General features: G+C 42.8%; 1 protein-coding gene across 2 annotated transcripts in view; it reads right to left on the bottom strand.

The window, feature by feature from the left end:
- The window catches only part of akap1b (A kinase (PRKA) anchor protein 1b), a 38,150-nt gene extending 22,399 nt beyond the window's left edge, over nucleotides 1–15,751 (bottom strand). For both annotated transcript variants that reach the window (XM_056283485.1, XM_056283486.1), the window contains exons 1-2: nucleotides 15,616–15,751; nucleotides 3,652–5,378 (exon numbers count right to left, since the gene is read on the bottom strand). In XM_056283485.1, coding sequence (XP_056139460.1) covers nucleotides 3,652–5,353 — 1,702 coding nt within the window. In that variant the 5' untranslated portion in view covers nucleotides 5,354–5,378; nucleotides 15,616–15,751. The remainder of the gene's footprint in view (nucleotides 1–3,651; nucleotides 5,379–15,615) is intronic.
- Between the last annotated feature and the right edge of the window lie 201 nt (nucleotides 15,752–15,952).

Genomic DNA, 15,952 nt, shown 5'->3' with positions numbered 1-15,952 from the left:
CTCGCTTGCGTAAAATACTCTGACATAACGTTGGCTATGCACACAGCAACTAAGCATTTGGATCACATTTTGTGACACTTTTTTGCTGAAAAACAAAACAAAACCAACACGGGATCGGCGGTTCGAATCACTGTGTTACCTCTGGCTTGGTCGGGCGTCCCTACAGGCACAATTGGCTGTGTCTGCGGGTGGCGAGCCGGATGTGTGTATGTGTCCTGGTCGCTGCACTAGTGCCTCCTCTGGTTGGTTGGGGCACCTGTTCATGGGGGGAGGGGGAACTGGGGGGAATAGCATGATCCCCCCACGCGCTACATCCCCCTGGTGAAACGAACGAAGCAGCTGGCGACTCCACATGTATCGGAGGAGGCATGTGGTCATCTGCAGCCCTCCCCGGATCAGTAGAGCAGGTGGAGCAGTGACCGGGATAGCTCGGAAGAGTGGGGTAATTGGCTGGATACAATTGAGGAGAAAACGAGGGGGGAAAATTCAAAAAAAAAAAAAAAAAAAAAAAAACATGCTACACCTCACCATAGGCGTCAGCAAGGTGAACGAAGATCCTGAGCTACAAGATGGCAAATGTAAGAGACTTAAAAGAATAAGGTTTTATGAAGAAAGCCATTAACACCAAACTGGTAAGGGCAAGCAGTACTTCTAATTTACAGCACCGAGTATTCTTATCCTCACCAACTGCTTTTTACGATTTCATGATTTCAGCTGGGTTAGCGAAGATTATTCAAAAGGCCTCTTCTTACATCATCTCCCATCAAATTTGCAGGCAGCTACATATGGTGTGGCAAAATATCCAAAGCAGAACTATGAAAGGGGTCTGACATTTCTTATTACTCATCTACAGTAGATATAAAGACTACACACCTTGGTTTAAATGGCAGGTTTTTGTCAAGTAAAAAAAACAAAACAAAAAAAATGGAGCTGAGATACATCATGTCAGAACTTTTTCCGCTTATTTTGGAAATTGCAACCTATAAAAATAAAGTGAAAAACAATCAGAAACGTTTTAGGGGGAAAAAATATCCATCCATTCATCCATTGGAACCTGAGAGCGGGAAAAAGTATCATTTTCTAAAAAAACTTAGTGCTATAATAAAATCAAAAGGTTCTTCAACAAAGTATTAGTTTAGGGGTGTGCACACTTATGCAACCAGGTTATTGTAAGTTTTTTTTCCTCCCCTTAAATGTTTGTTTTTCAGTTAATTTTTATTATAGGCCACAATTAAAAAAAAAAGTGAAAAAAGTTCTGACATTATCTTGGTTTCATTTTTTTTACAGCACAAAAACCTGCCTAACAGGTGTGTGTAGACTTTATATGCGCTGTATATTCTACCAAATGTAACAACCAAGATGTGTCTTTGTAGCACTTCAACTGACAAGTTATAAGCTCTGCCTCTTTTTCTTGATGCTCTGGTCACAACAGAAACACCGCTACGCACTGTAACCTTGGTCAACTGTCCTGTGCACTGTGTGGCTAACTTGCCAGTACAGACAGATCCACAATGGTTAGGAGATGTACGAGGGGAACGTCTTTTTTTTTTTTTTGGATCCCCCCCCCCCTTTTCTCCCCAATTGTACTTGGCCAATTACTCCACTCTTCCAAGTCACCCCGGTCACTGCTCCACCCCATCTGCCGATCCGGGGAGGGCTGCAGACTACCACGTGGCTCCTCTGATACATGTGGAGTCGCCAGCCGCTTCTTTTCACCTGACAATGAGGCATTTCGCCAGGGAGAGGTATCGCATGGGAGGACCACATCACCCTCCCCCCTGAACAGATACCCTGACCGACCACAGAAGGTGCTAGTGCAGTGACCAGGACACACACCCATATCTGGCTTCCCACCCCCAGACAAGGCCAATTGTGTCTGTAGGGACGCCCGCCCAAGCCGGAGTTAACGCCGAGATTCAATCTGGCGATCTTGTGTTGGTAGGCAACGGAACAGACCGCTACGCCACCCAGACGCCCATATACAAAGGAAAAGATCTTCAAGTGACAACTGGTATCCCAACAGAGTTTTTAATTTCCTAAACTGAAAACAAATTTGCCACCTTGACAAACTCCGCCAAGAATTATCTTAGCCAGCTACATTCTTAATAGCCTTCTACAGCTCAGTTGGAGGAATGTGGATGGTTTTGTACCAATGCAGCTTTTAACAGTTAGATTAGTCCTGGCACCAGACATAGTAGGCTTCTACTCTAAATACAGCCTTTCGATATCAATTTAGAAATGGTCCAGTATTATAACTAACCTACAAAAGTCATATAGATTAGTGAGGCTATCATCCTCTACTTCCACTGACAACTGATGAGGTTTTCCTTTTTTCATTGCAAATGGAATCATTTGCACTCAATTTTTCTTTCATTTTTGCAGACAGTCATTTATTCATATATTCATACATCTTGCTATGTAGTGTTCCGCAGCATATGTGATGCCTTTCTATTTGAAAAAAAAGTTTCCTGACCTCTATAAATTATCAATTACAACTGGCTAAATAGTATGGCTATTGCGACTTTCAAGTATCGTAAAATAACAGAGAGCAACAGTATGTACGGGTGGGCAGAGCTTCAGGTCTGTCAATCGCCATAATATCATACCTTATCATATCATCCTCCCCTATACATCCTGTACACTAATGACTGCCGCAGTGAGTTCAAAAATCATCACATTGTGAAATTTGCAGATGGCACGGTGATAGTGAGCCTGCTGAAAGAGAATGAAATGTCCCACGGTCCTCCTGTCATAGACTATTTCTCCAAATGGTGTCAGCGAGCCTTTTTAGAATTAAATGTGACTAAGACCAAAAACATGCGTATTCACTTTAGACATAATCCCTCCAACCCAGTCAACACTAAGATTAATGGTCATGAGGTGGAAATTGTTGAGTCATATAAGTACGTGGGCACTACAATTCATAACAAGCTGAACTTTCATTGTAACACCAGTTTGCTATGCAAAAAGCCAGCAGCGCCTTTTTTGTCTGAGGAAGCTGGCTAAGTTCGGTGTCGACAGGTCCCTGTTGACTTTGTTCTACAGATCTTTCATTAAGTTGGTCATTACTTTTTCTTTTATTGGTTGGTATGTCTCTCAACCTTAAACAGGAAAAAATGTACTAACAAAGGTGATCAAGGTACCCAACAGAAAAGTCTATCTGATTTATATAACAAACAGATGTTAAGGAAAACAGAATCCATCCTGTCCGACAGCACCCACCCCCTGCACCTATAGTTTCAGACCTTGCTTTCTGGTTTCCACGTCAAATACCCAGTGGTCAAAACCAATAGATAAACACTCCTTCATTCCCTCAGCCATTTCACTGCTAAACTCCAATAGTAAGAGGTAATACCAGCTCCACCTTGATAAACACTGTTAACACGGTTTACTGTTGCATTGTTTTTTGTTGACTTTGTTCTCCTCACTACATGTTGTATTTATTTGCCTTATGTGCTCTGTGGAGTGTTTGTGTGTTGCCACTGCTACACAACAATTGTCCCCCTGGGGACAAATAAAAACCTACTTGACCTGACTACCTTATGACATCTCCTATATACACGTCAAGCTTACTTGTATCCATCCATCTAGCATATCATTAGAAAATAAAAATGACTATCCAATAAATACATGTTTGGAATCATGTCTCACCTCCAGATTGATCTGCCTCCACTTCATTTGTTGCATGGCTGCCATTGTTCAGACCCATTCCATGGAGCCTTTTGGTTTCACACACAGCATTTAACGTATTCCCTGCAGCCAAGTCCAACACAGCCAAATCGGTTGACGTCTCAGCTAACGGTTGAGGCAGAGTAGGCTCCCTTTCTGACATGTCTACAACTTGAAACAAAGTTTTGTTCTCAGGCACACTGTTATGGAGATCTTCAATGCTGATACCATCCTCAGAGTAGCATGTGCTGCAAGCAGAATCCGCTGCTAGCATAGCACTCTCCTCTGTGTTCAGCTTAACTGAGATTGGCAGTGGAGCGCCTTTCACTGCTTTGTGTGAGGTTGGTGCCCAATGGCCTCTGTTTTCATTTTCAACTTCATTTTCTTTGTGGCCAACTTGAGTATGCTCCCACGCAGGTGCTGTAGAAAAACCATTGGGCATCCCTCGTGCTTCCTTATCAGGGAACTCTTCCTCTGTAAATGCACAGTCCATCGGGGAAGGACCTCCCAGCAAGTGTCGGTGTTGGTGGGCTTTGGTGATCAAGTCTTGCTGGAAGACTTGCCTGCCATTGCACACTGGCACGTCGCTACTGAAACTAGGCTGACTTCTGTCTGTATCATGGCAGCTGGTAACACCGAGGACCTCCTGGGTGGCTGCCATGATTACGTCAGTGATCAGGCCAGCAGCCAGAAGTTTCAACTCCTCAACACTGGCTCCATTTTCCTGCTGCTCTTGAAACACCAGGGAATCCTCTGATGCTAGGTTGGTGGAGTCATGGGCTGGGATCTGGGTTGCAAGGGTTGAGGCTGGGGCAGGTGCCGGAGAGGGTGTGCTGGTTAGAATATGGTGGTAAGAGCCTTGGGCTGACACAGGCATTGCTCGAAAGTCTGCCTCTGATGTTGCTGCTCTCTTGGATTTGGCTGTGATTACTGGAGAAGCCATCTCTTCTATATTATGGTTGGGGTGATCCTTTATAGGCTGTGCTACACAGAGTATTGAAACCTCCTGTGCAACCTCCCCTTCCGGCTCAGGCCTCTCGGCATTAGCAAGGTTAACCACTCGGCGGGAGGCATGTTTCACCTGGGTGATTTGGGCTGGCTGACAGTGCAGCACTATTTCTTTAGCTATCGATTCGGAGACATGGGCTGGCTCCTTCACATAATTCTTAGGGTCTGTTAACTCAGCAGGAGTTGAACTTCTCTCTGGGTCACTGGGGTAGTTCTCTGATACTTTGAAGGCAGGAAGCTCCTCTGCTCTTGATGGATTCAGAGTTGAGGCTATAGGCTGTATTTCTTCCGAGTATGTTGTGACTTTGCTGATGTGTGGCACTGCTTCTTTTGAACTCTGTTCCAGTGAAGGTGAAGCATTAACATCTGCGATGTGGACCTGGGCAATGACTTTGTGTTCCTTTGATCCCAGATCTTTGACTCTTGGAGGTTCATCACTGATGGCTTGTCTGTGGGTACTGGTGGTGGCTTTACCATTTGTTGGAGTGTCTTTCTCAACTAAACCATTGCTGATCTCTTTCTGGGGGCTTAAGAGGCCCATTGTAGCCGGAACCCCCTCTGGGGGTGTGTGGCTGGTAATTCGCTCTTTCTTCCGCGAGATGTACCACCACCAGCCAATGAGTGCCAACACTCCGGGCAATGTGTAGGGAACAACAGAACGGAACCTCAGTGGCATCTCCTTGGGATTTTAGCAGCTACACCTAGGAGGAGTTACATAAGAATGCAGAGGTTAGATTAGGTGGTGAAGATAACTCATAGATCACAAAACCCAGGATTCCATAATCTGTGCTCAACAGGTCACTGTAGGCTGATTTTAATTTAAAAAAAGGTTGCTTTCTCCTGAATTCCTATAATAATAAAAAATTAAATATAACCGCAAGAAGCAATTAGCAGGGTCGAAGCACCTGATGGCCAATGCTTAATCTGGACCCATTTGCCATTATGATCCCTGTAGCATTTCTAGTGTCAGATTCTGATACATTCAGGTAAGAAAGTAGAATAATGAATACAATGGAAGTGAAAGGACCTTCTTAGACTTTAATGCATTTTATAACACATCAATTATACATGACAGCATCATGAGCTTATGGATTGTTCACCAGTTTACAATACTGAGGATTTGGACATTTGAATGGAGTATATACTGCTTTCTATGACTGAATTATACGTTACATTTAAAAGCAAAAGTCCACAAAATTTGGCACGACATCTCAGAGTGTACTCCTGTACATATATACCAAACTTGGTTAAACTAGCTCTATGCATTTATGAGTTAGGGCATTTTGTTATAACAGAATTTGAAGGCCATTCATAGCAAAACAAAACAGTATATCAAAGAAATAATGGATATTTGTTTCATGACAATCCAATGAGGCTGCGTGTCAAATTTGGAGAAAAATGGATCAAATCTTCATTTTAATACATTTGAATAGTGAAAATGAAAAAAATTTCATTAGGTTTCAAATTGCAGACAATTCAGTTTGCCAGATGTTGGCATGTTTAATATGGAGGGATGTGTTATTAAAAGAGGAGCGCATGAGGAAATTTTTTTTTCTATGATTTACAGTGACCAATTTATTGCTGTTTAATCTTTAGAAGGTTGCTATAGCGCACCACTATTGGTGAAATGGCATATTTTGGTGAAATGGCCATGTTTTTGTTGATCAACCTGACGTTTTAGATTCTGGTATAACCTTTGCCAAAGACACAGTTTGCCAACTTTGACCAACCATATAATCATTCAGGAATTATGCAATTTGCTACTGTAGTGCTCCCTACGGGCCAAAATTCTTAACATGTTCTAAATTAATTCAGTCACTGATAATGTGTCAACTTTCATGAGTATCAGACTTTGCATTCACAAGCAATTGTAAACTGTAAATTGATTTTGTAAAGTATGTGCCATGTCCTAAAATTGATTGGATAGTGACCAAATGATATGGAGTACCAAAAATCTTGTAATAATTTTTATGCTGCATTCATATGGAATTAGGGAGATGGTAAACGGCAGTTGGATAAACCACAAACTGCGTGATAGAGAGACAGGATGGTTTTATATATATATACACTACCGTTCAAAAGTTTGGGATCACCCAAACAATTTTGTGTTTTCCATGAAAAGTCACACTTATTCACCACCATATGTTGTGAAATGAATAGAAAATAGAGTCAAGACATTGACAAGGTTAGAAATAATGATTTGTATTTGAAATAAGATTTTTTTTACATCAAACTTTGCTTTCGTCAAAGAATCCTCCATTTGCAGCAATTACAGCATTGCAGACCTTTGGCATTCTGTTAATTTGTTGAGGTAATCTGGAGAAATTGCACCCCACGCTTCCAGAAGCAGCTCCCACAAGTTGGATTGGTTGGATGGGCACTCCTTTGAGCAGATTGAGTTTCTGGAGCATCACATTTGTGGGGTCAATTAAACGCTCAAAATGGCCAGAAAAAGAGAACTTTCATCTGAAACTCGACAGTCTATTCTTGTTCTTAGAAATGAAGGCTATTCCATGCGAGAAATTGCTAAGAAATTGAAGATTTCCTACACCGGTGTGTACTACTCCCTTCAGAGGACAGCACAAACAGGCTCTAACCAGAGTAGAAAAAGAAGTGGGAGGCCGCGTTGCACAACTGAGCAAGAAGATAAGTACATTAGAGTCTCTAGTTTGAGAAACAGACGCCTCACAGGTCCCCAACTGGCATCTTCATTAAATAGTACCTGTTAGAGCCTGTTTGTGCTGTCCTCTGAAGGGAGTAGTACACACCGGTGTAGGAAATCTTCAATTTCTTAGCAATTTCTCGCATGGAATAGCCTTCATTTCTAAGAACAAGAATAGACTGTCGAGTTTCAGATGAAAGTTCTCTTTTTCTGGCCATTTTGAGCATTTAATTGACCCCACAAATGTGATGCTCCAGAAACTCAATCTGCTCAAAGAAGTGCCCATCCAACCAATCCAACTTGTGGGAGCTGCTTCTGGAAGCGTGGGGTGCAATTTCTCCAGATTACCTCAACAAATTAACAGCTAGAATGCCAAAGGTCTGCAATGCTGTAATTGCTGCAAATGGAGGATTCTTTGACGAAAGCAAAGTTTGATGTAAAAAAAATCTTATTTCAAATACAAATCATTATTTCTAACCTTGTCAATGTCTTGACTCTATTTTCTATTCATTTCACAACATATGGTGGTGAATAAGTGTGACTTTTCATGGAAAACACGAAATTGTTTGGGTGATCCCAAACTTTTGAACGGTAGTGTATATATATATATAGTGGGAGAAATGTTTCATCACTCAACCAAGTGACTTTTTCAACTGACTGCAGGTATCCCCCAACATTATAAACAACACAGTTGCATTACAACCGAAACCAACGATTGGTTTCATATGCGAATTGGCGTTAACATTAACTAGAGGTTCAATGGCCATACGTACTATTCACAGAGAACTGGGGAGCAGAGGCAATCACAGCATTGTGAAATGGCGAAAGATGTACTGTGCTTCAGTGGATGATGAGAGTCAAATCTTAAGTACTTATCAGTATGTGTAGGTATAATTTTAGTCACATAATTATAAGATGGTGACAAATGTAGTCTTAGTCCCCCACCCCACCCCACTCAGTTCAGGGATGGTCGTTCTGTCTTCACATAGACGGCATCTTAAAATGCTGCGATTGCAAACATTCCAAAATCCTCTGAATAGTACACATGGCCATTGCAACTTTATGGTCACGCCCATATTTGCATATGAAACTGATCGTTGCTTTCGGTCGTTATGCCACTGTATTGTTTATAAGGGTGGGGATACCTGCAGTCAGTTGAGACTAAAAAAAGGTAATTTAGATGAGTGATGAAACATTTCTGTCCATAAACATTGTATCCAGATGAACTGATTCAACTTTCTTTGATTTTCTTGCCTGGATTTTTGAGCATGCATAAAGACATTTAGAACAATTAGTTTTTTACTATTTTTTACACAAATTGAAAAAAAAATCATTTCAAGAGTATCATCTAGATTTTAATTTAATTTATACTTAATCAAATGAACGGATCTCGAGAAAAAAAAAATTGATTTAATCTTTGTACGACTGACTGGACAAGTGCAAACAGGGGAACACAACTCCAAATGGACTTCCACACTTTGTGGTTTTTTCCAAATGACTATCTATCGCCCACTCGCAACAGATATGAGGATAAAGATTTCTTTCCTCATCAGATGTACCGTTTTCAATTTTTTGTATGCCAAGTTGGCCTTTAGATTTTGATTGATGAGTGACATCTTGGCACACCCGACAATTCTGTACCTCTGACTGTAAATTTTAAAAGTTGTTCATGCTGATGACTTCAGTTATTGAGGACCCAGGGCGTCTGGGTAGCGTGGCGGTCCATTCCATTGCTTACCAACACAGGGACTGGCGGTTCAAATCCCGTGTTACCTCCAGCTTGGTTGGGCGTCCCTACAGACACAATTGGCCATCTGAAGTTGGGAAGCCGGATGTGGGTATGTATCCTGGTTGTTGCACTAGCGCCTCCTCTGGTCAGTGGGGCGCCTGTTCAGGGGGGGAGAGGGAACTGGGGGGGAACAGCATGATCCTCCCACGTGGTACGTCCCCCTGGCGAAATGCCTCACTGTCAGGTGAAAAGAAGCGGCTGGTGACTCCACATGTATTGGAGGAGGCATGTGGTAGTCTACAGGGGGTGGAGCAGTCACCGGGACAGCTTGGAAAAGTGGGGTAATTGGCCGGATTCAGTTTGGGGGGAAAAAAATTACTGAGGACCCATGAAAACATTGTAATACCCATGTTACCCTGTAAAACCATTCCTGTCTGGCTGACAGTCTTTGCAAATTCTGATACTGCTGATAGAATGACTCAAACATGCCTTGGAGAGAGCTCAATCAAATTCTTGTCAATGGCCAGCATGTTTGGGAGCACTTACATCTGTGAGAGCAGCTTCTCAACCATGAAGCACATCAAGTCAAGAGAGACAAACAGGCCAACAGATGAAACTCTGTTCCAACTCATGCAGATTGGATGCACAAACATTGACATTCAGTCCATTGTACAGAACTCTATAATGATCCACCTGTGGGTGAGTTTCAATGGCTTCATCAGTGTATGAATGTGGGTGAATAGGTGAATGTGAGGCATACATTGTAAAAAAAAAAGCACTTTGAGTGGTCGGTAGACTAGAAAAGCGCTATATAAAACGCAGTCCATCATAGTCATACATGTTGAAATGTAACTGTTTCTAGTGATGCAAGGGGGATGTAGAAATCTAACAAGAGGCTTGAAGGGGAAAGGCAGGGAATTCTCACAACTGTTAGGTCAGACTAGTGGTGAGACTACTGACAAGAGACCCCCCCTTCCTTATTGTTAAAAATGGACAACCCAGGCGTCCCAGTAGCATGGTGGTCTATTCTGTTGCCTACCAACATGGGGATCGCCGGTTTGAATCCCCATGTTACATCCAGCTTGGTCGGGCGTCCCTACAGACACAATTGGCCATTTCTGCGGGTGGGAAGCCGGATGTGGGTTTAAGTCCTGGTCGCTACACTGGGGCCTCCCCTGGTCGGTCGGGGCACCTGTTCGGGTGGGAGGGGGAACTGGGAGGAATAGTGTGATCCTCCCACGCACTACGTCCCCCTGGCGAAACTCTTCACTGTCATGTGAAAGGAAGTGGCTGGCGACTCCACATGTATGGGAAGAGACATGTGGTAGTCTGCGGTCCTCCCCGGATCGGCAGAGGGGGTGCAGCAGAGATTGGGACAGCTTGGAAAAGTGGGGTAATTGGCCAAGCACAACTGGGGAGAAAAAAAAAAAAAAGGAAAACCCAGCATTTCTTTCCTTAACAGACCTGGACAACCTGTTATCCATGATGATGGAATGTATCATATGGGTGACACTAGGGCGGTTATCATGACCCGGGTGGTGTTGTGACATCTGGCGGTGTCATGATCTGCTCCGGTTGCAGTCAACGCTTCTGTTGGTACATGCTGTCAGTTATGCATCTCTCTACACAACACGTGTACACCACTGAATATGGACATTTGGCTAGCACACTTCCTCTGCAGAGTCAACAACCTTCCCAGCCCAGCAGTGACAGGCTTTGGGGTCGACCATGTTAACATTACCACTGAACATCAGTAAGAATTAAATAAGCATCAACTTTTCTGCATTTGCAAAGAAATTAATAGCCTAAAAAATGATGCTTTTACTTCCTATGAAGAACACACACCTAAGTGTTTCTTAATGTGGATACAGAAAAACACCTTTTAGAGGACATTGTTGTGCGATAAATGGCCACAATAGGGAGACTCCACATAACGTAAACCAGGGAAGTCCTTTGGTGCTGGGCGATAAAATGTTTTTCACGTTTCACGTCATCTTCAAATATGAAAAATGTGATTCTTGTTAGCCCTTATATCTTCACTTAATTTACATCTATTTAACGCCATGCTCAAGAAATTAAAAAAAAAGTTTTTATATCATTTATATGAATTTCTCTTCCTGAAATATACAAAAATGTTTCAATTACATCCCATTTCACTTACAGGCATACACAAAACAAACAAAAAGGCTGATGAATGGAGTGTGATGGAGAGAAGAAAAGTGATCTACAACCAGCATGAAGACAGCCAGCAGCATATCAATGTCCATGTTCTTCTAAAAATGTCCGGTCATTATTAAGTTGTGTATTGAAGACAGTTTGTCGTGTGCACACTCCAGCTCTTAATAAATTGGTAAAAGAATTACACAATACCACTTTAAACAACAAAATGCAATAGCAGCTTAATATGCCGAGCGTGGTGGTAAGCTACCATCTCCGCGATCACACACAGTTGAATCGGTTCATCTGGACATGATGTTTATTGAGAGAAACCATCTCCATGACTCATTGTCCCTATAATGGAGCAAATAGCATGATGGCTCAAACAGTCAGTTCCACTAGCTGTACCACCACCATGGGCTGTAGCCCAGGGCACACATTACAACGTAGTGTCACAACATGAAAATGAAGCCATGTAATCGACTCTGTGCATAACTGTAGTCCACTGACTTCCGGTTTCTACTGCAGCGGTACCAGTTTCCCATTTGTTGGTGTGTGCTATGAACAATGGTATATTTTTTGCGATGCCTGCAAGATAGATGTCAACGACGTGCACAGAACTGTCGACAAACTTTCACCTGCACCTACCAGCAAATGGGTGACAAGTTTCAAGTTGTACATATCAAGTTACGTCCACAATTATAAGGATGAGGATACTCATCCTCATAATTGTTACGTCAAGTTACTTCCACAGTTATGAGGATGAGTATCCTCACCCTCATAATTGTGGACGTAACTTTATATGTACAACTTGAAACTTGTCCCCCATTTGCTGGTAGGTGCAGGTGAACGTTTGTCGACAATTCTGTGCACGTCATTGAAATATATCCATGGTAAATCTTGCAGGCATTGCGAAAACTATGCAGCTGTCAATAGCACACGCCAACAAACGGGAAACTGGTACCGCTGCAGTAGAAACCGGAAGTCGGTGGACTAGTTATGCTGTTGATTGGGGTATAAAAAAAAAATCTCGAGTGCAACAGTCAAAAGTAGAAAGTTAATCAATGTGCGGCTTGTTCGTTTACCCATTAAAAGTTGCACTCAGCAATATCTTTGACAGTAAAGGATAATTCCGTTTTTTTTACCTGGGTGTTGTTTTCATAGTTTTTGTAATATCATTATACTCACTGGCTTCATTTTGGAGATATTGGACATGGGAATGGTTGGTTAGGTTTAAACAACTTTAGAAAGACACACATTGTGACAAGCCTACATGGGACCACTGCTGGACACAGCTATACAATGGCGTCTTCTGGTGCCATGGAGTACGAGCGTCATACATGTTCAGACACACACAGTTTAACTCAAATATCAAAATCACATATTTGGAAATGAAAGTGGAAGTTATTACACAAAACGTCCAAACACATCGACTTTTGAGTCCTCTGTGAGCACTATCAAGCTTAAATAAAATGTCCCACGAAGATACACATGTGAGACGCAGAGCCACAGCAGTCTCCCAAAGACACTGCAAGCAACAGCATCCCCAAGGGGTGGCTGGGGTTGGGGCATGGCCATCATGCTAAAATTACTGCCCCCCCAACAGACATGTCCCAGTCATTCTAATCTCTTTTTATTTTGAGATAAAGCTATGGATGTGGAATGCCATGTTGGTTATTGTTAAATTACACAAATCTTTGAAATGATAGTGATAAAGTGATAAAGAAAACGAGTATGAAATCTAATGTGTGGTGTTTTGTAATTGCATTACAACTTTAGATCTGACATTTTTGCATCCATAATTCATTATTTTATCCTACAGAATACAGATACACCTAGAACTATAGCCACTTGTGGAATTTTTGGCCACCTAGAATCTTGATATTTGAAATACAATTTCTGTTCAAGACTATGATTCAAGAATGAAAGATACTTGTAAATAATATAAAATATGACGTGCTGGACATAAATTTAACCTTTGTTATCAGCTAATAATATTTATCTATAAGCAACCCACACCCTTGATTTACTGGTGATAATGCATTCAAATTGGAATTTGATAGTTTAATTAATGATTCCTTGGCTGATGTCAATATAATCTGATATTCTCATCAGCCAAGGAATTAAACAGTATGCAATTTATTTATAATATAGTGTCTTTAACTTTGTATTAACTTGCATACCCTGATATTCCTCTATGCCATGGATGGGCAACATGATCCAGAAAAGGCTGGTGTGGCTACAGGCCTTTGGTACAACCAAGCAGTTACACACCTGAGTCTTCAAATCAAGGTCCTTAGCAAAGACTATTGGTCGACTGATAGAACCAGGTGTGTAACTGCTTGGTTGGAACAAGACTGTCGGTTGACTTAATAGAATCAGGTGTAATAAGGGCAAAAAAATGAAGAAAAAAAGGCCAATTAAAAGTTGTTAATTGCAATTGTTTTGTGTAACAACCATAAACTTAAGTTTCATGACAACTGTCCTAAGTGAATAGACCAGTCCTAAATAGACCAAAAAAAGTGCAGATATATTAAATATTTATAATCACAACTTGTGCTGGTATGAAGGTCACTCCAGCTAGTGGACTCATTAACATATCTGCACAACACTGTATACCGTCTAGAACATTTTGTATTTTTTAAGAAAATAAAACGCAAATATCGTTATTTCATATATAAAAAAATGTATCACCAACACCTTCAACGACATTAGAATAGGAGCCCTGATGCCAAAACACAGTTGATTTGTTAAGTGTCCCACAAAAAGGTCAAGCATTCCTCCTTTCACGCTAGACGGCAAACACGTGTGTCTACATGACAGGCTAAATCAGAAAGTCAAAAATCAAGCTGTCTGACCTTGTGTGGTGAATAACTAAGGGGGCAGGCTGCGAATAAGATAGGCTGAACAACAGCAGCCTGTATAAGTCACCTTAAACACCTGGTGTTGGAAGACAGAAAAACCCTAAGCACACTTTATGCATACAAAGCTCACTTCTGCACACTTAGCCACTAGGCTACTCGTTCTCCACTCGGGTATCTTACTGTCGATTGTACGAGAATTTATAAACGTAACGTTCAGTTGAACGAGGCACACACACAAAAACCCCAACAAAAAGCAAAACTACCTTGCCATCGTGCAGTGCACAGTAAAAGTCAACAAGAATGGCATTTCAACTTTCGCCCCTTTTGATGGCAATGCACAACGTGTGCATACCGAAGTCGTGTGTCAAGATAGTTTAAACTGAATTATTAACAAATTGCAAATGGCGATTACGACCGCAAATAACGCTGTCCTAACGCGTCGTGACTACCGGCTGGACATCTCGCGGACTATTTGCTACGCTGCTCGCTCGGGACTGGCGTTACACACCGCTGCTCGCTCGGGACCGGCGTTACACACTGCTGCTCGCTCGGGACCGGCGTTACAGGTCACAGAAACTTGCTGGCTTTGACCTACACTGCTCGTGCACTACACGCTCGGTAGGCCGCGACGCATGATTCGGTCTTTCGAGCGAGTTGACTTGACAGACCGTCTCGCGCATGGCGGCTCTATCGGCCGTTTACGAAAAACCCCAGTCAAGAGCGGGCAGCAGGCGCAACGCACCTTTCTCACGAAACGCATTTTCACATTCGATAGTGACGGCACGGCCCCCCCCCCCCGGCTACCCGACTCAGTTAAGCCTCCTGTCAAAGGCTAACCATTTTTTTTTTGTGTGTGTGCGTCTCAACTCGATTCACGAGTCAGTTACTAAAGCTACGTAGACCACGCTAGACGTGCACGCCATGTCGCAAACTTTACATTAGAGAAGAGCGCGCGTGAAAGTCTTACGTCCAAAGGTCGCGGAGCTAAAGGACATTTTAAGTCGGGCTAATAATTCTGTCCGGCAACTCGGGCCTCTGGAAGCTCCCGTTAGCAAAGCATGACGAAACAGTATACACACACACACACACACACACACATGCGCCTTGTTGCGATAGTTGTCAACTCTGAAACGTGGCGTGATCGTGCTTCGATTTCAGACACCCGAGTTTGCTAACGAGCATGTGCGACCGCATGTCTTGCGCCGGTTACCTTTGGCGATGTGGTACCATGTCCCCGTATGCGATACGCGGGCGGCACGTCGCGGCTAGCTAGCAGTAGCTCCAGAAGCATGACACGCGACTTACCGTTTCGTAAAACCGAGGCAAACGGGCCAGTCTTTTGGTGTGCGACTGCTGCGCCCGGACGCCGAAATAAAACAAACGAAAATAAAAACCCGTCTCGAAGGTCAAGCAAAACGTTTGAATGGACGACAAGCGTGGCTATCCTTAACCGATGCGGACAACAACAACGCGTCGGATAAAAACTGACAAGAGGTTCCCGTTTCCCTGTATTTCATGCTACTCACTTATAGAATTGTGGCGTCTCCGGGGCCGCCACGGTGAGCTGGGCAGGACTACTGTACCTACTCCGGGCCCGAGTGTATTCCTACGTGCCTCCTATCTATAAAGGCTCCCTCTCTATCGGTCCGTCCCCACGTGTTAATCGCTCTAGCGCTAGACACTAAAAACAGACTCAACAGCTGATTAAACCTCGCGATAATAACGCCGATAGCCACGCACCTGCGCCTGGCTCATTTGTCGAGTCTTCCTGTACATTCGGAAACACACGCTTAGATCAATATCATGTCTGCTACATAGCATCCGAAGCCCATGGGTGTAGGTAGGTAAATAAAAGGGCATCGT

This window comes from Lampris incognitus, chromosome 7, assembly GCF_029633865.1.
Source record: "Lampris incognitus isolate fLamInc1 chromosome 7, fLamInc1.hap2, whole genome shotgun sequence".
NCBI classification, from domain to species: domain Eukaryota; kingdom Metazoa; phylum Chordata; class Actinopteri; order Lampriformes; family Lampridae; genus Lampris; species Lampris incognitus.
Note: the sequence above shows the minus strand (reverse complement) of the source record. Positions and strands in the feature narration are given on the sequence as shown.